Below are 24,911 nucleotides of genomic sequence, written 5' to 3' on the forward strand. Positions count from 1 at the left end.
GAAGCCTGAGCCTTCTTACACCCTTTCCCTCCTCCCCACAAGCACAAGGATATAGTTGCTTCATGTGTGAGAAACTCAACTGACTTGCCTGTCGGATGCAACAGAGAGCAGAGCACGCAATGCCTTTTCAGTTTGCAAAAGTGTGTTTCCATTCAATAAGCCACACTTGATTCCCCTATATTCCTTTTCAATTAATCTACAGGAGTAAAGGGCCGAAACCTATAAGCCTATTTTACGTTTTAGTTCTCGGTTTATAATGCAGAACCTTTGATGCTGCCTTTGACTATATAAAGATGTAACTCTCTTGCTTCGAGATGTAAACCATAAAGGAGATGCCTAGTGTAGTCTTTTTAGCTGCACTTTTAATAATTTATCTGTATGTACTTTTAACAGAACGACTATTCACGTCCTTTGCCAAAAAGTGTAAATGCTTTTCTTTTTTAAAGGGGAGGAAATGCAAAAAGATGAAAACATGTAAGTCTAATTTTAAAAATCTTCTTTCTCTAGCATTCTACGATGGGATAATGAGACAGATGTCTCTCAACTGGAAGGACATTTTGACATTGTTATGTGTGCTGACTGGTAAGTACATAAAAAATCATAAAACTCATGTTAGGTGGGGGGAAGCTTTGCTGGAGTAATTGTGCTGTGCTGCTTGCTGATGGCTAAGCAAAGTCAACAAATGAAGCACAAAGCCACCTTAACCTCAACAAATTAATATTCATCTCCATGTGACAGTTATAAGGTAGTCTTCTATCACACAGTAACTTCTACCACATTATTTCCCAAAGATTGATTTTGAGAAGCATTTCCATTTTCTGGAATTGCCTCTGTTTCATGCTTGACGTATCAGTAAATGGACGACTTAGGCAAATTGCAAATAATTATGGCTCAGTGAGGAACAGTCTGGAGAAAAGGGAGTTTATCAACACAAACAGCTCAATTAGCTTACTTCTTAGGAAAGATCTGACTATTGATATAAGAGGATATATAGTCTGTGCTCCCCAGTAAATCTTTGGGGGATATTTCCCCCCGTTTCTCAAATCTGCCAAACAAAAGTAATAATATGCATCATCTAAGTGACATTGAGATGTTTGAATTAATAGTACATTAATTGCAATAAAAAGAAATCTGAGAAAAACACACACATCTTTGATTGACTGACAAGTTACAGAATAATGTTTGACTGTATATATTCAAGCATCTAGGTAGATTTAGCTGAATATAAATTACATTTTAAAAATTCTGCTGACGCACCCAGTTATATAAACTGCACAATGTTTCCCATAAGGTTATAAAGTGTATTTTAAAGATATATATTTTACATAAATATAACTTCATGTATACAGCTTTTCTTAGCTGTATGTTATCATAGGAGAGCATGATTTAGATCTGTAGCAATCAGTGAGAGTTCAGCTATTGACTTCAGTGGGATGCAGAAAGTATGCAAAATAAAACATACGTACATAATCATTATGCAGACCTTTATAAAAAAATTAATTATTGTTCCACAAGATAGTTCAGTCTAAGTGACGTCTGAATCGAAATGATTAAACTAAAGGTTACCTTCCCATTGTGTCCTAATATGTGGAACTAACTCATAAGCTAGACACATGCTTTTAAATATTTGGCAATACTTCTCTGAATGAAATATTTGTTTCTTTCTAATGCTTCCTAAGTATTTCTTTGTCCTTTCTTTTCTTCTTTTATGACTTCCCAGTGAATGAAATAAGGTTTCTCTTCGCGTTGCGTTGCATTTCAGAAAAGTTCTTTGTTCCCAAAAAGGACAGACATGGGTTTCTAACTAATCACTGGTAATGTGCCTCAGAGATGCATCATCTGATTAAAATAAGGAGCTAAACAACACCATATGATTTCAGCAAGTAATTTAGTAAATGCCTTCCTCACCAAATATTAGAATGGATACTCTAGGTTTCATTGCACAGATGAAGTTAATGCTGGACAGGATTAGATCAGATTAAGTATGAAAGTCAGATCAGAGTGCTGGCGGACATGAGCAGGAGGGCAGCAGTCTTCTCGGAGGCTTAGACAAGGCTCGCATATGGATGTTCTCCAGATTATGTGGGTGAAGCAAGGTCTTGCCAAGAGATTTAGAGTTAAATTTGTTCTTCACACAAATATCAAAACAACCTGGCCATGCCATCTCTTATATTCCTAATTCTCACACCGTGTTATCCTATTTGTACTATGGAGAATAGCAGAGCGAGCAAGATTTAACTCTTACTACTCTCCCCCAGTTTATTCCTCTCATCCTGTGGGTAAATTGCTGGCCATACGGGTAGATTTATTGTTGTCTCATTAGAAAACAAAGGATTGTGCTTAATAGATTAAATACACATTCACTCGCCAGACATAGAAAACACATATCGCGTTGGCTCTGTTTACACTGAACCATATATAAGCAGAAAGCAAATTTATAAAACATTTTCACTAACAGCCAAATGAATGTGAGATGTGGAACACAGATTTCTTAAAAAACACTGGTTATTTTGTTGGCCCGAGGTAAAATGCAAGTGTACCTCCATGTTTGTTTAATAAGCATAAAATAACACTTTTTCCTTTCCTTTTTTCTTCATCTTCATTTACAGTGTGATGAACTATTTGGGCTGCTGAGTTGTGTTAATATTTAGTCTGCTTCATATCCATGCTCACTTTCTTTCCAAATAAAGAATCACTTGAATGATATTTTCACTCTAAATATTTGTAATATTATAAGATGTTCAGTAAGTGGGATAAAAACAAAATAAATACAATGAGTTAGCAACATGGGTGTAATAATATTACCCAGATCATTGTCAGTCATTAAGATCTGTAATTAGAACAAAGCAGAAACCTGTGTTCAAATGTTAAGTAGAATGACAAGTTCACATTGCACTATTTCTAGTAAAGGTGGCATTGTATAATTCTCTGAATAACTAAACATTGGCACTACTTGGTTCCATTTACAAGAAAACAAGCTCCATTCATAAACATGTTTCAAACTCATACTGAGTTTCAGCTAAAAATATACATGATTATGAAGAGTAGTGCTATGTTTAAACTCTTAAATCATCCATATATTTTCATTCAGTCATTTGAACACATTGTATTCAAGGATTGAGAATATATGAATAGTGTATTATTACATATCCTTTAGGTTATAAAAGAAATCAGAGGCAAGCTCAATAGTGGTTAGCTACTGGAATTGTCTGTGTGTGTGTGTGTGTGTGTGTGTGTGTGTGTGTAAGGACACAATTAAAAATAATTGTGAAGCAGTGCTTGAACAGAAATTTAAGGGAAATATGAGGCAGCATTAAAGTCAATGTTGGGTTATGGTTTATTTCTATACCGATTTTTTGGCCCCAAGGCCCTGAACAGCATACTAATAGAAAAGAACAGAATCAAAATAACAGAAAAATCAGAAGATACCCACCAGTCATCTTGGATAAGCTAGATCACTAGTGTGCACGTATTGTGCGCTTCTTTTACACTGAGTGTGTCAGTGAAAACACAGAGTGAAAGGAATACTAACTTTCAGGGCAAGTTCACATGTCCAGTTACAGAGAGAGCAAACACCAAGGAGGCATCTGGTTCCTCCAACAGTTAGAGAAGGGATAGTAATGAGAAGTAAATGAGCCATGTTAACACAATTCATTTATCATATGGTAGCCACAAGCGTCAATGGCAAACCTAACATGTTACCCTTATGCCAGGGTCCCGTGTTGCCGGAGCCCATTTCCCAGCAAGTGTGGCCAATGACCAAGGATAATGGTGCCCTCTATATCTAGAACCAAGAGACCGATTTATAAAACCTCTGCTCACGAATGGAACACACTCGAACAGGGTGGAGATGGTGAAATGGCCGCTGAGTGATACTGATGACTTTGTAACTTATAAAGTAGCACTATATGCGTTGGCAGCTAAGAAGATCAGGAGAAAAGAACTAGATAAAATAGCTGTCAATTGCAAAGGTGATTCGGACATTTACGCTGGCACATCCTGCCTGAGAAGCCATTGCTATTCTATCGTATGCAACAAATAATTTTTAGGAGACATGATCATGGTTTCTTATATCTGCAGTGCCTGATGTTTTTATGGTTTTTATGGTTATTGTTGCTTTTCCTTTTGTTCACTTCGTGAATGATGCCATGGCCTTTGGCTAGTGCAATAAAGTTGATAATGATGATGATGATGACCAAGGATAATGGGAGCTGTAGTTCAGCAACACCTGGAGGACCAAAGGTCGCCCACTCCTGCCTTCATTCGCAGCTTCCCAGTCCTGCCTTCATTCTCCCAGCTTCCCAGCACAGTGGGTTTCTATCACTTGCCAAGAGGGGTGGGGCTTGGGGGGACTTGGTGTGGTGCAGTACATGGTGATGGAGCCATTCCTCACCGGCCACTACTGCATGAATTACACTAGCATCTCTGGTTACTGTTGGCCACAGAGGCTCACCGGATGCTGTGTGTAGGCAAGCAGAGTTGTCCTGTTGTTGTTGTTGTTTAGACGTTTAGTCGTGTCCGACTCTTCATGACCCCATGGACCAGAGCATGCCAGGCACTCCTGTCTTCCACTGCCTCCCGCAGTTTGGTCAAACTCATGTTGGTAGCTTTGAGAACACTGTCCAACCATCTCGTCCTCTGTCTTCCCCTTCTCCTTGTGCCCTCCATCTTTCCCAGCATCAGGGTCTTTTCTTGGGAGTCTTCTCTTCTCGTGAGGTGGCAAAGTATTGGAGTCTCAGCTTTAGGATCTGTCCTTCCAGTGAGCACTCAGGGCTGATTTCCTTCAGAATGGATAGGTTTGATCTTCTTGCAGTCCATGGAACTCTCAAGAGTCTCCTCCAGCACCATAATTCAAAAGCATCAATTCTTCGGCGATCAGCCTTCTTTATGGTCCAGCTCTCACTTCCATACATAACTACTGGGAAAACCATAGCTTTAACTAAGGAACAAGCATTATTTAAATCCTATGCACCTGTCCCATAAGCACTCACCATCATTATTGTTTTTTTGCTTATTATTAAAATATTTCATGCTTATATACAGCTATCTGTGGCACTGCCTTACAAACACTGTTTCCATATAGCACCCAAGATGCTGACATCTAAGAATGGGGTTCCAGCTGCCTCCATTGTTGTACCACATGCGACTGAGGAGTTTAGGTTTCTTAGGATGGAATATAATAGTGCTGGACGACAATAGCTTTGAAGGCTGTGCTTCAAAGTTATTAGAAAATTAAAGACAATGACATCTTGCTTTAAAAAGAAAAAAAATCACCTGGGTGGCAAGGATAAATTTGCAGTGGGGGGAATCAACGTCATTTTATTGAAGAATGTATGTTTATCGCTTTGTGTGGATGGCAGGTATATTTATTTCAGGCACCAGTCCATCCATTTCCAGACAGGGGCAGCTACAGAATTTGCACACATAAATTCCATTTCTGAATTCCTTTCAAAGTTCTCCCTGAAATTGGCACCAACTGCATATTGTCTATATATTGATAAGACTGCACTAAGAATGTAGGCGGCAGCTTGTTGTGTTTTGGAGTAATAACATTGTTTATTTAGATCTAGTTTCCCCCCGCTCGTTTTCAGTTTTTATGAAAAACTGATGGTCTGGAAGTAAGCGCTCTCCCCCAACCCACAATAAATGTGTTTCAGTGCATGACAGCTTTGCTGTTTACTGAAGCTGTGCAAAACTGTAAATGACAATGAAGAGTGAACAACTGGAAATCATGTCTGTACCACCAGCCATAAACTGTGATACTTGGCTGTCACATTACATGCAAAATAAAAAGATTTGACATGATAGCTTATAAAATATAAACATGTATCCATGCTCCAGAGATGCGTGCAGTATTTTGCAGACAATAGTACAAAATATGTGGGATTCAACAGAGAATGGCATGTGTTCTCGCTGCCTTTTCTGGAATGTCGTCCTCTGCAGTTTAAAGGGTCAACTGACACATATCCTCCAGATGCCATTTCATATACCTGCATGCAGCAACCTCAACACATCCCTTGCATCTTTTGTGTTGGGGGCCAGGGAGAGGGGGGTATGTCAACTTTCACAAATTCGGTAGAGCCACTGGCGTAGCTTTTTGACATTCCCCAACTTTCTTATTCAGCTGGTGAAGCTCTTTTGCCATCAAGAATAACAGCATTTAGTCCTGATGCCTTCTGAGAATGAATATTCTTGCTGGGAAGAAATATGCTAAGCCCAGGGCATTTAAAGTTATGATATGTTCCCTTTTTTGAAGCTAACATATGTCTTGTGAAAGCAAAACTGGTAGACGTACCTCTAGTGGCTCTCCTGTAGCATGAGTGCACATGGAGTGACAGAGCATTCGTCACATTACAGTGGTAACGAACATAAAGCTTCTACAACAGAAAAGACTTTACCATTCATTCATTTATAAGCCAGAGTAAAATGGATGTCTGCAAACAAGGAACCAGCACCTACATCTTGGTTTGTCTTGTTCCATAGATGTGACAAATTATTAGTCATATCACAGGGCCAGTGATTTCATAGGATAGGGATCAGACCAAAGGACTACTTAGCCTAGCATCTTGTTTCAAGCCGTGGCCCAGCAGATCCCGCTGGGAATCCCAAAAGTCTACATAGATGCAACAGCCCTCTCCCACTTTTGTTCCTCATCACCTGGTACTAGCCATGATGGCTGTGTTCTACCTCCACTATCAAAGGCAATATGTCTCTGAATACCAGTTGCTGTCAATCAAAGGAAGGCAGTGTGGAACCCAGGTCCTGCTTACAGGCTTTCTCTGGATTTCTGGCTGGCCACTGGGGGGACAGAATGCTGGACTAGAGGAGCCTTTGGCCTGAAAAAGCAGGGCTTTCCTTATATTCTTATGGTAGTTCAGAGGCATATTGGCTAAGGAACTAATAGTCCTGCTTAATGCTCTGCCTTATCCAAAAGACCCACCACAACAAGTCTGAAGCAAGCTGATAATATCGGAAAGATGTGCTCCTGTTTGATATTATTTTTTTCCTCAGGTAGAACATAGTGGAATTCTGTTTCAAAAATGAGATTTTAATAGTAGTCCTGTGGCACAATGGGTCAGTGCCTATGGCTGTTAACCAGAAGGTTGGTGGTTTGAGCCCACCCAGGGACGGCTGTGGACAGGATTTCTGCATTGCAAGGGGTTGGGCTAGATGACCCTCAGGGTCCCTTCCAGCTCTACAATTCTATGATTCTATGACTCATCCAGACCAGCCTAGCCCCACAAATACCAAATCTGATGGCTGCAATGATTCCATGATGGCTACAAGGAATGGAGCCTTTTCAGTGGGGATGCCTTGCAGTATGAACATGCCTTAATGAATAAATAAACTACCTAGCTAAACTGGCTAAAATTGTAATGAGAGCCCAATTATGTGGGGAGAGTTTTCTTCTGTAGAGCCTAAGTAATGCATTTTGCTGAGTTTGTTTTTATCAAGTTGCTCTCTCCTGGTATATTGCTGATTTTAAAAATGTCACCTACACCACCCCCCATCACACAGGGAGTCTTTTTTAGGACTTTAAGTTGGCACAGAATTTTTTTTAAACAGTCCACTAAAACTCTGTTTTTAAAAGCAGGAGGGCTTTGTTCTGCTGTTCATTTGCCCTCCTGAAAGAACATGTGAAATGCTACTCTTGCCTTATGTTATTGTATTGGTTCTGATTTCTAATATGCCATCTGCTTAAAATAAAATAAAAAACACTAATCACTGACCATTTATTCTTGTTGCATAGCAAAACATTTCTGGCTGACCTTTCTGCCTTGAGCTTTGGACAAAAAAATGGTTACAAGAATTCAGAGTTTGTTTGTTTTCTTGTTTAAAAAGTGCATGAACTGGAAGGAATTTAGACCTCAATTTCTCCTTCACAGCAATGTGTAAACATATGTAATTAGCCTTGTACTTATCTGCATTAGTATCATTAGAACTGAAACCCCTTTTTAATCTGGATTCTGTTCTCTTCTCAATGTCAGCCTGTTTCTGGACCAGTACAGAGCTAGCCTTGTGGATGCAATAAAGAGATTACTCCAACCCAGTGTAAGTATGTTTCTATTTTCTCCTGAACACGGGCTTCAGAATAATTAGTCTGTGCACAATGATTGAGAGAGTAATGGAATGGCAGGATTAATGTCATGTAATACTTTAATACTTATTATGTCCAACTTCAATTGAGTCTTCTAATCTATCAGATTCCTTCCTAATCATAAACTAGGAAACTTCTTATACTTGGCCTTCTGATAAGGAACACAGTGGGTAGTAAAATAAATGAAACCGCTTCAAAGATAGTGTGAGATTATTTTTATCAAAGCGTTTCTTGAGTATTTTCCTTTGATAACAATGTCTTCATATTAAAGTAAAATTCCGATATTGAAAGTTTTTATGTTGGCTTCTGTCATTTGTAATCCCTTCAATGGTAACCTTTGTCATTGTGTATTTATTTATTGCAAAGTACCATTTTTATGTCTTTCATTGCTGCTTATGTTAAGTGAATAAAATCCTTAGACTGATCCATAGCCTAAAACTCTGCTTCTTTTGTCTTTCTTTCTTTCTTTCTTTCTTTCTTTCTTTCTTTCTTTTTCTTTCTTTCTCTCTCTCTGTTAGTAAGCTATACATTTACATATTATAAATGGTAGGACATAGTAAATACAACAGTGCGTGACAACAAGTATATATATTGGGACTGGATGGGGAACATATGTTATATGATGGTTTAGCTGCTGCTCATTATATAAACTTAAAATTCCTGACACGTGCACATACATAAAACTAATACATTTTTTAGACCAAAAAATAAATTTATCTCTTTATATCATTCTAGATAAATAATTAGATTTTTAAAAATTTTATCCTCAAAGGTTAGGGCTGCTAACAATATTTAAAGGCAGCATATGAAACACTTGAGCAAATAAAACATTTAAATACGAAATACCTTAAAAGCAATCCAATCTTAAGAGAGTGTCCTCCTTAAACCCAATCACTAAATACTTGCCAGAATAAATAAACAGCTTAACTTGGTCAAGAATTGTTTCTTGGAGGTAGGGCTGAACAGCCACATTTTAAGTTAACCCTACCCTGGACGGTTAAGTCCAGTAAGAGGCGACTAGGGTGGCGCTGTGGTCAAAACCACTGAGCCTCTTGGGCTTGCCAATTGGAAAGTCAACGGTCCGAATCCACAAAACAGGGCGAGCTCCCGTTGGTCTGTCCCAGCTTATGCCAACCTAGCAGTTTGAAAGCACGCCAGTGCAAGTAACCCCACCACCAGCAGCTTTTCAAGGGGGGGAGGAGTGGGGCATTGAAAAGTGGAGCCAGAAGCCCTCTCATCTTCTCGTACTTGACCTTCATGAGCCAGGTTGAGCATGGCACCAACTCACCTGAAGGAGCCCAAAAGCCCAAGCCCTTTTGCATTGCTTTCCCAGGGAGAGCAGGGACAAAGGGAAGCACATTCACCTTGATAAAGCAAGTCGTTGCGAAAACAGGGGCTCCATTGCTCCCCACAAACATTTCTTTTGCTTTCCCATTTGAATGCAAAAATTCTGCGTGTGTCGTGTACCTTGAGTATAATGCCTGCTTCATTATAGCTCAGTTCTGTGCAAAACTTCTCAGGGGTAAGACCCATTTAATTGAGTGGGGCTTGTGTTGTTGTTGTTGTTTAGTCGTTTAGTCATGTCCAACTCTTTGTGACCCCATGGGCCAGAGCACGCCAGGCATAGGGGTAGGATCCAGCCTTAACCTCTTTTCTTAGAGATCATCATACTACAATTTCCAGGGTTCTTTGGCAGAAGTATATTTTGTATTGTAGATTGTATGATCTTAGTTTCAACACACCCTGTATTGAACAGTTTGATACCCGGACCCAGTGCTATTTTTCTAAAAAAAGAGGTGCTGGAATTCACCATGAACACCTCCCTTGTTCTCTTAGAATGGCAATGACACCCATCTGAGAAGTGCCGGAACTGAGTTCTGGCTGGAAAAAAGCCCTGCCCAGACCCATTGGTAAACTTGAACAGTATGTCTGCCTCGTCTATCTGAACACTGAATCTTGATCCTTTCTTCTGTGCCCTCAGAATACATGTGATCCCAATGTTAGGTTCCTGTCTAGCATGTGAGATTGGGATGACCCTTTGCCAAACAGTTCATTATGCTATTGGTGCAAAGATGATGTCAGACCAAAGAGGGATTGGATGGCAGAGTGAGAGGGTTTTTTCCACATTCAAATTCTAGCTTGAATGAAATATTGACCTCTGTACTTCACAACTAGTTCCTCCATGTATTTGAGAATGTAGCCAAAATGCATTAGTTACATTGCATTGTAGGCTCATGCTTAATTCATGCTACACAATTGCCTCTGGGTCTCTTCAAATATTTTGAGTTTTCCAGCATCGTTGTTTATGTACAAATCAGTTTCTCACCATTTCCCTCCTAGATAATTAATGCTTGTACTTTCTGGAAATGAGTTCCTTTCTCTCCCTCTCCTTTGCGTTGCTTCATTTTAATGCTGCCTTTTCCCCTAAGTGGACCGGTCTAGTGTCTGTAGCCCCGTCAGGGAGAGCCTGCTGATGGTATTTGGGTCACAGCATCCATTCGTACAGTGAAAGCCCAGAGGCTAGGGATACTTACTTTCCTTTTGAGATATCTCTAACAGATTATCCAAGTTCCACTGAACTCTCTTGGAAAAGTGTCAGTAGCAGGGAGCCAGTTGCTTTTTCAGTGCCAGCAATATTGTGGATGATGGGAGTTGTAGTCCAATAATATCTGGAGGGCACTTGGGTTGGGAGAGGCTGGTATGCACTGATACCAACACAGCTGATCAATTTAAACTTGGAAACCAGTTTAATCGCCTGCCTTCCGTCAATTTAAATTAAATGCTAGAGAAACATAATTGTCCTACAATAGGTTATCAACTATTTAAAAAAATTGTATCAGCAGCTGCAGAGTGCGAAACAGCAGGCTTTACATTGCATAGTGACTTTGTGGTCATGCACATGTGTTAGTAATAGAGATGAAACATGTTTCAACCACCCCTCCCCCCCCCCAATGAATTTTCAGTTTTAGAGATTCGAGGAAGAAAACCGAACCGTGGAGAATGAGAACTCACATTCAATTTTTACATACACTGCCTTGCAAATACAGAAGACAACATGTATTCATTACCAATGTAAATCAGTTTAGCATCAGTAGATGCCTTGTAAAAAGTTGTGAGTGTTTTCCCTAGCTGGAATGACCTTTACTTGCTTTGAGGGAGCATGGAGTGTGTGTTGGCAGCTTGCAGAAACCTGTGACTTCTGTGCAGCTAGAATGTGGCCTACTGTGCAAGGTTGGAGTCACAGCCATTGTTCCTCCCATTTTTGCCTCTGGCCCTGCCCATCAATGGCATGCTGCCCCCAGAAAGTTGTCCACGAAGGAATGTGGCCTCATTCTGAAAAAGGTTCCACACCCCTGTTATATATGAATCGTTATTAACTCATTCTATGAGAGCCAATCCTTATGTAGCCAAAATAGCAACATCTTCACATTAGACTGATGTATGGGCAGGCTTGAGGGAACTGCAAGGTTTGTAGAAGTACAAAAAAATTTCAAACCTTAAGGCAGGGGTCAGCAAACTTTTTCAACAGGGGGCCGCTCCACTGTCCCTCAGACCTTGTGGGGAGCTGGACTATATTGGGGGGGGGGGATGAACAAATTCCTATGCCCCACAAATAATCCAGAGATGCATTTTAAACAAAAGGACACATTCTACTCATGTAAAAACACGCTGATTCCCGGACTATCCGTGGGCCGGATTTAGAAGGTGATTGGGCCGGATGTGGCCCCTGGACCTTAGTTTGCCTACCCATGCCTTAAGGGGTTGCAGGAAAGAAAGAAAAACAGCTCTGTGAGGACTGGGCATGCTCGGTGGCAACCTAACATTGAGTTGGGGGAGGGAAGGGAATGGATTATCCCGGGAAGGCATGACTGCTGAAAAGCCTGAACAGGAGTACTGAACACTATAGCAGTTTGTTGCAAATCTCACTTGTAAAAGCATAATCCACAAAACATATAAGAAATAAGTCAATAACTAAACAGTGTGGCACAGAAGTTTGCATTTCCCCTCCATATTTTATGAATATAAAGTTTTATTCAATAGTTGTCCATTTACATTATTTATATATTTTAAACATTTCTAACCCACCTTTCCTGAGAGGTTCCAAGCGTATGGTTCTGGGTCTTGGTTTGCATTGGTTGCAATTGCCTTTGCAATTTCTTAATGAAAACAGTTTCACCTTCCAGCTGTTATATGAATTGGCCCATAAACTATGGCAGCTTTGGGGCTGAGTCGCACAACTATTTTCCTTCATTTTGGTCCTGACAATAGTGGAGCAATCGACAAAGAGTATCAGTAGATGCCACTGATAAATCTTCCACTCTCATAACTTTGGGATACAACCCATTGTGTATATCCATCCTAATTGTGAATGAAATTTCTTTGCAATTTGTGTAGTAACGATGCTTTTGTTGTGCAGTGGTACCTCAGGTTAAGTACTTAATTCGTTCTGGAGGTATGTTCTTAACCTGAAACTGTTCTTAACCTGACGCACCACTTTAGCTAATGGGGCCTCCCGCTGCTGCTGCGTCACCGCCACGCAATTTCTGTTCTCATCCTGAAGCAAAGTTCTTAACCCAAGGTACTATTTCTGGGTTAACGGAGTCTGTAACCTGAAGCGTATGTAACCTGAAACGTATGTAACCCGAGGTACCACTGTATTTAAGACACGTAGCAAACTTTCTAACATGTATGGACAAGGTGAAATAAGTTTTATCACATTTAGGTGTAAATATTATTTGAGTCTCTTTAGTCAAGCAGCTGCATATTCTGAACCATTTACTTTCCAACTGTGAATACTTTCCCAACAGAACAATGACTGCTTTAATGAGCTCCTTGAATTTTTGATCACGTTTATGCCAAAGGTGATTTATTTACAATTTTAAATAAAAATGTATAAATGTTCTTCTTAATGTTCTAGGGGAAAGCGATGATATTTGCTCCAATCAGAGGGAATACTCTGAACCACTTTTGCAATCTAGCTGAAAAAGCTGGTTTCTCTATCCAAAGACATGAAAATTATGATGAACACATTTCAAACTTCCACTCCAAGGTTAGTTTTCTGCTCGTGTTAGATAACACTTTAATCCGCATTGCATTTTGAAGAGATCATGGTCCTTTTGGCAGGTAACCTAAATGTTTGATTAAAGTAGTCTTAGGTGTGCTGCCTCTAAATAGCTATTTTTTTGTATCTGATTATTCTGTGTGGAAGAACCATCCTTTATCTTTGCAAGTCTAGAAGAGCTTTGTAGAAGCTTCTCCTGTTTACCATTTCCACAGAACTAATCTGTTCATTCATAAGGGTCTAATTCAAAACATTCATATGTTTAATTTAGCTCATCTCATACACATCTATGGCAAGCAAGCAAGCACATCCGTTTTAAGCCGAAAGCCTGAAGCTGTTAACTCCATTTAATGCTGGAATATATGAAAATAAATAGGAGGTGAATGTCTAATTGTATCATATTGTGGTTTAAATCCTTATCTAACTGTTTTATGGCTGGGTCAGTTGGCAGCTTCAAGCTGCTAAATCTCATACTGAATTTCACTGTTGTGGGGGTATATTTCAGATCTAGGCACTACAAGATTTAGGTCAAAGGCTCTTATCTGAGTGTGATTTCTAAGCTTGCTTACATAAAGCGACTTGTTATCACTCTTCTCTTTTACTACATATAGATGTAGACGGAGAGAAGGCAACACAAAAAAACTTTTTAGGAATTCCCTTCTTCCATGCTTAACAGCCCTACTTATCAAAATCAGAGTTACTATATGGGGGAGGCTTAGTTCACTGTACATCTGACACCCAGAATTGGACTCTTATCAGAACTCCTTCCTTCCCTTTTCTTTTTCCTTTTCTCCTTCTCTGTCTCTATGGAAGACTCCATCAAGCAGTTGGCTGGAACTTCCAAATGCCTGTGATCGGTCTCCTGTGCCACAAACCATGGCTAGGACCATCTGGTCACAGGGTAGAACAGGAAGCAGATGTTCCGATTCTCTGTGCCTGTGTGACATATATGAAGCCCCAGTTCAAACTAAGCTTTGCAGAAAGGAATATGTAAGAGGCAGCCACCATATTGCTGCCACATGGAAAGACGCCACAGTGCTAATGCGAGCAGCTCCTTTCATGGCTTCCTCTCTGTCTTAAGCCAGGAAGTACAGGTGGAGCTGAAATGGTCAAGTGGCTCAGCAGTATTGTGTCTTCATAATGGTGCATTAATAAGGCTGCCCTCATGGTTTTCTCTCTGCCTAATGGCTGCTGTTGGCTCCTAAGTTCATTTATCTAAAATTTGACACAGTAAACTAAAAGCCACATAAGTGAAGGAGCAGGCCAGACAGCTGTGGTGTTTTCATAATGCAGTGCTATTTCAGCCACTGTCCATAGGCTCAAAATTCCCCACAAGGTCAGGCATGGCCAATAACATTTATGTTGGAAATGCCATGGTCAAGCCAAGGCTTAATATGGTGTCCATAGCATTTTACCTGGATGCTGTAAAACAAGGATCAATCCATCTGCATCCTGAAGCCAGAATAAGACAGTTGCAGCAAAGTCAGCTTCTGAGATCCATAGGCCAGTGAGGGCGCTGTTATATAACTTCCCTATGAGGAAAAACTAAACTAAATTATACTTCAGAAGAAAACTAAGGGGAATTGTAGTAGAAAATAGGTCAGAGTCCAGGTTCATTCAATGAAACTGACTGGCAGAAGGTTCGGAGCAGGCAAAAGAGAAAGTAGGTCTTCACACAAAATATGGTGCAGCACGATGTGCTGAGGGCCAGTAGCTTATCTTGGGGGCTTTACAAAGCTAGGTCTATCAATGGCTATTGATAGACCACCCGCATCATTCAGCCCAGACACTGAGGTCCAGCTCCAAGGGACTTCTGGCAGTTCCCTCATTGCAAGAGGTGAGGTTACAGGGAACCAGGCAGAGGGCCTTTTCAGTAGTGGCACCTGCCCTGTGGAATACCCTCGCATCAGATGTCAAGGAAATAAGCAACTATCCTACTTTTAAAAGACATCTGAAGGCAGCCCTGTTTAGGGAAGTTTTTAATGTTTGATGTTTTATCGTGTTTTTAATATTCTGTTGGGAGCCACCCAGAATGGGCAGAGTATAAATTTTTTATTATTATTATTATTATTATTATTATTATTATTATCAGACACAACCGCGAAAAGGAATCCCCAGGTTTGGAAGCAGGATGTCATTGATCACCAGCTGCTAGGGCGTTCCCTGTAGGCATCTGGTTTGCCTCCTTGTTGAAAAGAGGATGGTGAATTCAATGGCATGGCTCCTCTTGCATTATGTTCAGTGATCTACCCACAAATAGAACTTAGAAGCAGTCACTCAAGCCATTCTTGTCTCAGCTTTTGCAGCTCCTTTAAGAGCCAGAGCTTGAACTGCCAGAGTTACATGTCACTGTCACTGTCACTGTCCAGCTTTAGCCTGAGCCTGTTTATTCTGTCTATCCCACTGCAGTGTCAAAGAGGGATATTCCGTGTTTTGGACTACAAATCCCATTGGCCATGCTTGCTGGGGTTGATAGAAGTTGTAGTCCAAAACATCTGGAGGGAACCAGGTTTGGGGAAGGTTTGTCAAGATCCCAGAATTCATTATGGTGGGTTTGCTGGGACTACAAAAGTTACTTTCCTGGGTAATCAACCAGGATTTCTGTTAGTTATGGAGCTGGTTGTGAAAGGGGCTTCTGGGTGTGACTCTTGTGTTAAAATCTCAAGAGGCGTTTCCCCTTCATTTAAGACTGCTGGAAGAATCTGACACACCCGCTTCCCGATTTTGCAACATATTCCCGGTCCATACTATCAGAAGCAAAAGCAGATCGTCCGTATTAAGTTTCACAAATACAAGGTGTGTCAATACACTGCAAGTAATCCCATCTCATCCACTTCTTTTGCCTTCTAAATGTCTTAGAATTATGCAAAATATTTGGGTTACTATTTCCCAAGATGCAAATTGTTTGCCTGCCACCACTGGAGAATTCCTGTTCTTGAAACAACTTTACGCTATTGCACAAGCAGCACCTAACTTCCGCCTGGCAGCAGTCAGGAGGGAAGAGAAGGGAAGCCGGGACCATTCTGCCTGCAGCTGAAAGATCTGCAACTTTGGGGTCTAACCTGGGAATTAGAAAAACTTGTTGCTAGGAATGTGTACCCGAGTTTGCTTATTTCCTCCTCCCTTCCATCCACCCTCCCAATCAATTTTCACTTTGTCTTCACGTCTATTTTTGCATTGTACGTCTATGGACAGGTCTGACTTGTTTGTTAGCAATCTGCAAGCCACTCTTGGAGCCATGCATGGCTGAAGAGCAGAGTAAGGATTCTTTAGATAAAGAACAGACATTGTTCACCATGTGAAAATTAGGTCCACCTGGAAACAAGCATCCACTTTTGTGATAGCGAAAAACAAAGGTGGGGGCACTGCACAACTTGTAATGCAACCGAGCTGAACACAACCCACCAGTCATGCGTGCCAACAGCCCATCAGGGACTTGGCGGAAGGAGGGGGAGCTTGTTAAGCACTCTGCGTCATGTGGCTGCTGGTGGGCTGCATTTGCTTTGGTCCCAAGCTGCGTAGGCTTGCAGAAGGAGGGGAATGCAAGAGAAGGCACCAAGGCTGTCTCAGCCCATGCAGGATGGATCTGATGGCTGATTGCAGCCGCACCATTTCTCAGATAATGGCAGCAGCTTCCCAGCCACTTTGGCTGGCTCTGCCTGCTCTGTTTTGGGGACTTCTCCTGATGGGAATAGCACTGCCAGTAGCTTCCCAACTGCCCATGCTTCTGGCAGGTGCAGTGGGGGGCCTCCGCAGTGGCCGAACTGCCTGATGGAGCCCAGCAGAGGGACACCTCTGTGTCATCCTCACCCCTTCCAGTAAAAGTCGGGGCTTTACACAGCATGGGCCGATGTAGATTATGACCTTTCAGGACAGAGATCCATTCACTGACTGTAAGTCTGTTGTCCTGTTCTTTGCTCTTTGGGTTAAGGCTAGAAATTTGAAAGCTTTGAGGCCAAAGCAGATGTTGCTTTAAGTGTGGCTAGCAGCTGCAAGAGAGCTTTAACCCTTTCCTCCTCAATGAAACTGACTAAAATTGGGGGGGGGGGAGCGGCTTCTCCTAACGCTAGCTATTACAAAGTAGGGTGGATTTTGACAGTCTTGCAGCTAGGGGCTGGGAATCAAGGGATAAACCTCCCCTTCTTCTGTACTACAGACCCACTGAAAATTGGAGGGCTCTGCACCAGACTTTTTAAACACTCTTGGTTGCTAGCCATGCCATTAAAGTAACATTTGTCGTAACCCCCATACATTATACTGTGTCCCTCTTTACTAGAACAGATTCCTGCTTGTCTTTGGTCGGTTATTATCTTTGGTTGTTGTTTTTGTTTTCCTTTTGGGAATGCCTTGTTAAGACCAGTATACTAGTTAGCATAAATTGCTAGCGTTGTCATTCTTCGGGATCCGGTTACCTGCCCAGGGGAGTATTTGAACGGGTTGGTAAATAAATTTCATTTCTGGGGCACTTGTGTGTCAGTGATGGTGCATGAGCACTTACACAAGGGTGTTTCCAGACAGGGCCTTCATTTGCAAACAGGTAATTCAGATATCACTAATGGGACATTGGCAAGATGCTTTTTATTAAAGTGGGTGGGGGTGCACACTAGCGTTTTGATGCCAATGACATGTGGATGCTACAAAAAAAATAAAATGCATTCACGAGGAGACCTAATCCTGCAATAAACATCCTGCTGGAAGCATCCTAAGTGGCTTGGTGGCCATATAATGATGGCCACCATTGCGTATGGCTTTTAAAGAGGATTAGACAAATTAATGGAAGAGGGGGCTATATTCTATATGTGTATCAAGCTATGCTTCTGTGTGCCGGTTGCTGGGGAAGCCAAGTGGGGATGGTGCTGTTGCCCTCAGGTCCTGTTTGTGAGCTTCCCAGAGGCATCTGGTTGGCCATTGTGAGAACAGGATGGTGGGACTAGATGGGCTTGATGTTCTGAATCTGCAAGGCACTGCCTGCCATTTGCACACTGAAGTATGTTAGGAACTGAAGATAGCATATAATAGGACAACCCTGGTTTTCAGTGAACCATCACCTTCTTGTGGGACTGTTGAGAGAAGGAGAGGCTGTTGCTGAGTCAATGAATGCAGCACACTGAAGGAAAAGTATATCCTTCATGTATGTGCATTAAGAGGCTTGGATGAGAATTGGGGTGTTGTGAGCATATTCCTGATTTCAGCTCTGTAATGTCAAGGGTATCTCATTTTTTTCCAAATTCAGACATCCACAACAATGCTAGTTCATTATTTAATGTTATCTAAATTGTTGATGAACCTAAACGGCCTCCTTTAGGTGCCTTTTTTCTTTTAAAATAAAAATGTGGGCAAGGACCAGATTATCCGGTTTCCAAAAGTGACAATTGCAATAGCGTGGTTTTTGCTGGTGCCTTATTATAAGCTTCCTGCAATTTGTAAATACCAGTTAAAAGTTTGCACATTGACTTAAGGATCTGTTTTCTTGTTATATGCCCCTTCCCAAAGCCTCATCTTTCCCTAGGATGAGTTTGCTCCCAAACGAAGGAGAGGCGTTTTCCTTTTGGCTTCATGTTATCCTCTTATCCCTACTGTTTTGGAATAGAGCGTAACCAGCTGGAGAACTGTAAGAAGCCTGATAATGCAGCTATTTTCTGCTGTCCCGTCTTAATCTTGTTACACAAATGGTTGTGAAGAGATTCATGAATTTTAATTTTGCCCTCTGCATTAGTGCTTCATGTCACTCGTACACAGCTGCCTTCTATGGGGAGTTGTTCACCCCTCCTCCTACAACAGGGGGAAAAATTAGTTACAATCTTGGCAGTAGTGCAAGTAACAAAAAAAAATAAAAAAAAATCCACAGATTTAGGCAACCACCCATGAAGCTGATTAACAGTCAGTGATCAGGAGGAACAGCTTTGCCTCTTAAACTTTTCACCTCTCATTGTTAGCTGTGAAATTTTATTTCCGTTAAAAAGCAAGCCTGTAATCAAAACTGGGCCCTTCCTACACTTTATGCCAGTGCTTTTGTTTAAAATTGCCCCCACATCACGAAATCATCCTGTTCAGAAGCCAAACAGCAGAAGGTAGGGAGATATATATATTTTTAATGAAAATGTGTGAATGGTTTTTTATTTCTTTTCCTTTTAAACATATGTGTGATTTAATGTTTCCCTGTATTCATGTTACATAGTCAATAACTCTTTAGAATATGTAGCTCATAACTGAGATTTATGTGTTTACACGTGCACACAGACACTGGCAAACCTGGATGATGTTTCTTTGCAAATATATGTTTAAATACTCCTTTGGATAAACTGTACATGTTTTAAAGCCTAAAGAGTGCCTTTCCTTCGGTTGAAATAAGTCGTAAAAATGTAAGCATTCGTATAATGCCTACTCATGTTTTAAGAATAATACAACAAAGCAGTGGTGGCTTAAACACACACACACACACACACACACACACACACACCCCACAATATGCGCTCTGGATGTGATGTCAAAAGAATGGTCATATTGCCTTTCTCCTTATCTATTTGAAATGCCACATTATGAGTGGCTGGTGCTTATAATCTGTATGGTGTGCTGTTGATAATTGTGGCTACTGTAAAGGGTAAACAGTATGAATTCCTCTCCCGCTGCTGCTGTTCACCCCGTGGGTCTGAGTGTGTTACATCCAATTAGGAGGTAAAGCATAATGCTACTAAGAGCAGCCATATAATTTATTTCAGTCCTCATAGGCCTCTCTCGCTCTCTCCCCACCCCTCTCTTGCCTGCAAAATTGAAAAATTGTTTTATTCACAATTTGCTTTTAGTCGTTCATGGGTTTCAAAAGGCAGGTTTATGAGGGTTTTGGGGTTTTTTTTTTTTCATTTCATAAAATTACAATCATTAATTGGGCTCAGAAGTGCAACCATGATGTGAGCAATAACACTCTGCATAATATTCCAGTCTGGAACATATGCACTGTTTGCAAATGGGTCTGTATGCATATATGAGTACAATAATGTTATGTTTCCGATGCACTTATGGCGGGATAACAGGTTGCAGTAATACATGGCTTTGTGGCATTTCTTTATTTGTTTAACATCCCCCTGCTAATCTGGAATGGCGTAGCCGGGTCTGGGTTGTGCTTAAACTCTGTAATGGATACTTTGTGCCGGCCGCCAGAGGTCACTAGAGAATTCAGGTTAAAAGAGTGCTGGGGGCATACCAGATCTGCCACATCCCTAAACAAGAGCAGTTTTTCTTAGGGGTTTACTTTGGAGGGTTTGCAATATATTGCCACTGGGTTCGTGAGGTTGCTGACCCAAACCACTCAGAATAAAGGCTTCCTTGCCCATTCAAAGTTTATTCCTCCCAAAAATACTCTCTCAACCCCACCCTTCCCCACCAATTCTCTCTATACGTATTTGTTGCTTGTTGGTTTCCATTCCAGCAAACAGATTGCAAAATGCAAGCAGAGAAATTCAGCCTTCAGCTGGAAGTGTTGCAACCTACTTGTTGTTTTCTAAACGGGAAGATTTCAGAATCAAAATTCAAAAACTGACACATTTGTAGCAGCAAAAAGGACAATTGGTCCTTCAAGAGTAATTTGTTTATTCTGGCAAGTTTGCCATGAAAGTTCATGCCACAGTACATCGGCTCATATCCATGGCGCCAGACTACTTTTTGTCACTTTGAAATAAAATGTCTTGGCTGCTGAAAAAGTGGATTTATTTGAATGCCAGGTCAGAAATCCACAGAAAAGGCTGCCTGATTCTTTAAACCCAATGAGTCACCTTATGCAAGCAAAGCAAACTACCAGTCTTTAAAGTTATAGGTACTCAGAAGTCAATTGCCATTTCTTAGGAATATTGATAAGAATTTAAATACATTCGTTCTTACAACACCCCCCCCCCCATTTCCCCATAGGTGGTAGCCTATTCTTTAAATAAAAGGATATGGAAACACCTATGTTTATATATCATTAGTAATTATTATGCCAAAACCCAGCTAAAACATATAGCTCCTGTTACAGAAGAGGAAATAATCTTGTTTGAATGGGAAAGAATGGAATGGGAAATTTTCCTTTACTTGTATCTTTCAGATTTGTGTTGGTCTGCATCTGAAATATATCTATACACATATACAAGTGTATACACACACACAGTATTGGAGAGGAAATTGCTGCATTGAAGGTTTCTAAATTTTATGGCAGATTTCAGGCACATGTGATTAGCTGCATGAATTCAATTTATATTAGTTTTTTTAAAAAAAATCTTTGGCAAGTAAATTTTCAGACACCAAATTGGTTTATTATTTTTTTGTTTTGCTTTTGTAAATAAACTGTTCCTGGACACTCACCTAAATGAGTATTTATTTGAAAAGTGAACTCATTTTACATTGTGTGTGAGTTGGTGAGCTTCACACAATTCTTGTAGCCAAGATAGGGTTGTACTAATTCTGTATTAAGAGAAGAATTTTTGAATTGCACATTATTGCTACATAAACCCCTCAGAGCTGCATTAAGGACTTTGAAATGACTTAGAGATCAGTGAAATGTTTTGTGTGTAAAAGCATTACAGGACTTCCTAAATGGCTGGCGATCTTAAATGACGTATCTGTTATAAGTCCTGTGGTCTTATACTTTTAAGTTGTAGTTTTAGCTTTCATATATTTCAGATACGATATATAACTGGAATGAACTCTGATCAACAGAGTGAATCTATATCGATTCCATTTATTACTATGCATGCATTTTTCCCATGAGCAATTTTGTTATAAAGCTACGAGGGGCATGTAAAATTGTGATAGATATATTGCTAACTATTCCATATTTGTGATCCTCTTTGGCACTTAAATGTAATTGTTGCTATAAGCAATATAACCCTCTCAAATATTCGCTGAAAGAGTCTCTCAGTGACTAAGATTTTGTGTCCACGTCGTTAAAATATGCTAATATTGCTGTTCTTTGTCTCTCTCTTTTTAAATTTGCAGTTGAAAAAAGAAGAAAAAGGCATTTATGACGAAAACCTCCACTACCCATTTCTTCTTATTTTAACCAAACATTGATAGAATATGTGGTGGATGTGCTTTGATTACAAAGGGCAGGGAGTGGGGGAATAGCTATATGAATGTGCCATTTTAGGTATTACCAAAGTGGGTGAAAGTTTTCATTGCTTCTTCAGAAGGGAGACCACAGCTGCGTAGTACATTGGTCTTAGAACTTGCGCGTCCGTTTTCTTAAAAAGCAAGTCTGATAAGACTTGAAGTCTTAAGCGAGCTCCATTTCTCTCTGCTTGTGGCTGTCGTCGCACACTGATTTTCTTCATTTCCACAAAACAACAACAACAGCCTTTCCTGTTAATATTTGGAAAAAAGCATATGTTCTGTGGTTGTGCCTGACCAACCGAACTGGATAATTGTTGGACAGACCAGACATCACATCATATTCTATATAACCTCATGATATATTTTGATTCCCCACCCTCCTTTCTCCCTCGTGCTTTTCTTGAAATTTGCCTTATGGGTTTTCCTCCCCCTTTCAGAGTGAAATGCTTCAAACTTGCTTTGCTTAATGTTTAATCAGTTAATGTTTTTTGACATGGTGATTTTTTATTTTTTTTGGTCCTTTCCCTGTAGATGTATAAGAAATTACTGCCTCAAACCAAAGCCTCATAAACTGACCATTTGTCCCCTGGACACAATGCCTTGTCCAGTCCCTCTGCTCCTCCTCTCCAATTATGTGTGATTAGTCTCAGTGTGTTGTGTCAAGAAGGGGGAGTGTGCTGGGTACTTATTATCTGTTTAGGTACAAGAAGAGTGCTCTGGCTATGAATGAAAAGTGAGGCTTTATCAGTACTGAAATCTAACTGCAACTGTTCCACAGACCTCTTGTTAAAGATAGATCCTTGCCTGAGAAATTCTGAATGCTATAGCAGCTGCGGGGTTTCCTTTGCCCCCCACCTGCTCCCGAAATACGTTCAAACCTAACGTAATTCACATATTTGGTTAACATTTACATTCCAGAAACAATACCTGCCTTTTGAAGCAGAACTCAAAATAGTTTGGTGATTGGGGGGGATTGGGGGTGTGTGGAATTGGCACTCCCAGAAACTCACAGCCTAATATATTTTTTTTATGTTATCAAACACAAATAATCTTTTTAAAAAAACAAAAACAAAAATCCCACAACAATAACCCTGGTTTTAGAAAAGAATTCTGGTAGTCTCAAATATGAATGCAGTCCATTGTGCAATTTATTGATGAAATACATTAAAATAATTACCTTTTGGTTTGCTGCTTTTCATCTTCAGTTTAACAAACTGAGTTGTACACAAAAATCCTGTTCCCTTCCCTGCTCTCCTCAAATGCATTTATCCGCCACCAGTTTGCATGTACTTGTATTCAACACTTTTTATGCTCCATTAGAGCACCTATATGGATCTCAGAAGGCACAGGTCAAGTCGCAGTTAGATCATACATTTCTTTCTCACAAAAACCTGAATTGCAATGCCAAGTGATGGGCTAACATCACAATAACAGCAATTTATTCCTCTTTTGATAAAACAGCAGTCTATTCTCAGTGTTGGATAAAGACCAGGGGCAATGCAAACCAGCCATTTATCCTAGTATTTCAGTGGTAGATCTCCTTTTATGGATTTTATGGATTTCACATTGAGACTCTTACTGCATGGGATTTCTGCTAAGAAATGATAAGAATTTAGAGGTGGCTGAGGTTTGTCTTAGACGGAGCTCTCATTTCGATCAGTATGTGTTCTATAGGAGTGTGTATGTATGTATGTATGTATGTATGTATGTATGTATATATATCTCAACAAGGTATATATATATTCATTAGGAAATGTAATAATGGATGCACAAAAAATAGCCAAAGTATGAATCTTCAGTGTCTCTTCAAAAGTGCTTAAGAATAGAACAGATGGATAAACTTGCCAACTTTTTTTCGGATGAGCCTGGAAATTATTGTTCTACTCTTTTTTTCCTCTGAGGAGATAACAAGTATATCAAAATGAACAACTAATTATTGTTGTTTGTTTCTTTTCCCTGCCTGTCATGTCAGTACAAGCTGGTGTCTCAAATGCAGCCTATTATCCCGTAAGGGTTTAATTGAAGGGGTTTTAAGAACACGATCCTGCAAACATTTATGCATTGAGGCTGAATGGTGACGCTAACTTGCTCATGCATATAATTGATGAAAGGACTGGGGGGCCTAGACTGTAGCATTCGCTGTTTACGATCATTGTGTAACATCAACATTTTGCTTCGTTTCTTCTTTTCAATCCCTACCCTAAGAAAAAATAACAGAGCTGGTATTTTTTCAGACTTGTGTTTTATTGTGGGGTGCTTCTTTTGATTTTTCTTTCTTTTACCTTAGATGAACTATTTTCGACAAGCCTTTGAATGCTGTTTCTACTTCCAGAAATGTTAATAAAGACTTTTTTTTAATAAAAAGTTAAAATCTCTGTGTGAAATGATGTTCCCATATCATGAAATAAAATTATTAAAGATATATGTAATCCTAAAACTAGCCGCATATATCCAAGCTTACTTCAAGTGCAATATAAATATAATCTTTCATACACACACTTTAACAGTGGCAAATGGTACATACTGGTGTGTTGCTTGAATGCAGGTTGAAATGAATGAATGTATTAAAAAACGCTCTGAAGATGTAAACCACTGTACAAGGGCTGACAACCAATGGAAACAATAAACTGGTGCAAGTTTTCTCATAGGCTTATAGGCAGCTGAAGGAGA

At 40.2% G+C, this 24,911-nt stretch overlaps 1 protein-coding gene across 2 annotated transcripts in view; it reads left to right on the forward strand.

Moving 5' to 3' along the window:
- CAMKMT (calmodulin-lysine N-methyltransferase) overlaps nt 1-24,605 on the forward strand; it is a 233,931-nt gene extending 209,326 nt beyond the window's left edge. For both annotated transcript variants that reach the window (XM_080998182.1, XM_080998183.1), the window contains exons 8-11: nt 508-582; nt 7,989-8,052; nt 13,017-13,148; nt 22,128-24,605. In XM_080998182.1, the coding sequence (XP_080854308.1) occupies nt 508-582; nt 7,989-8,052; nt 13,017-13,148; nt 22,128-22,202 (346 nt within the window). In that variant the 3' untranslated portion in view covers nt 22,203-24,605. The remainder of the gene's footprint in view (nt 1-507; nt 583-7,988; nt 8,053-13,016; nt 13,149-22,127) is intronic.
- Nucleotides 24,606-24,911: the final 306 nt, after the last annotated feature.

This window comes from Podarcis pityusensis (genome assembly GCF_964106645.2).
Source record: "Podarcis pityusensis genome assembly, chromosome: 3".
NCBI classification, from domain to species: domain Eukaryota; kingdom Metazoa; phylum Chordata; class Lepidosauria; order Squamata; family Lacertidae; genus Podarcis; species Podarcis pityusensis.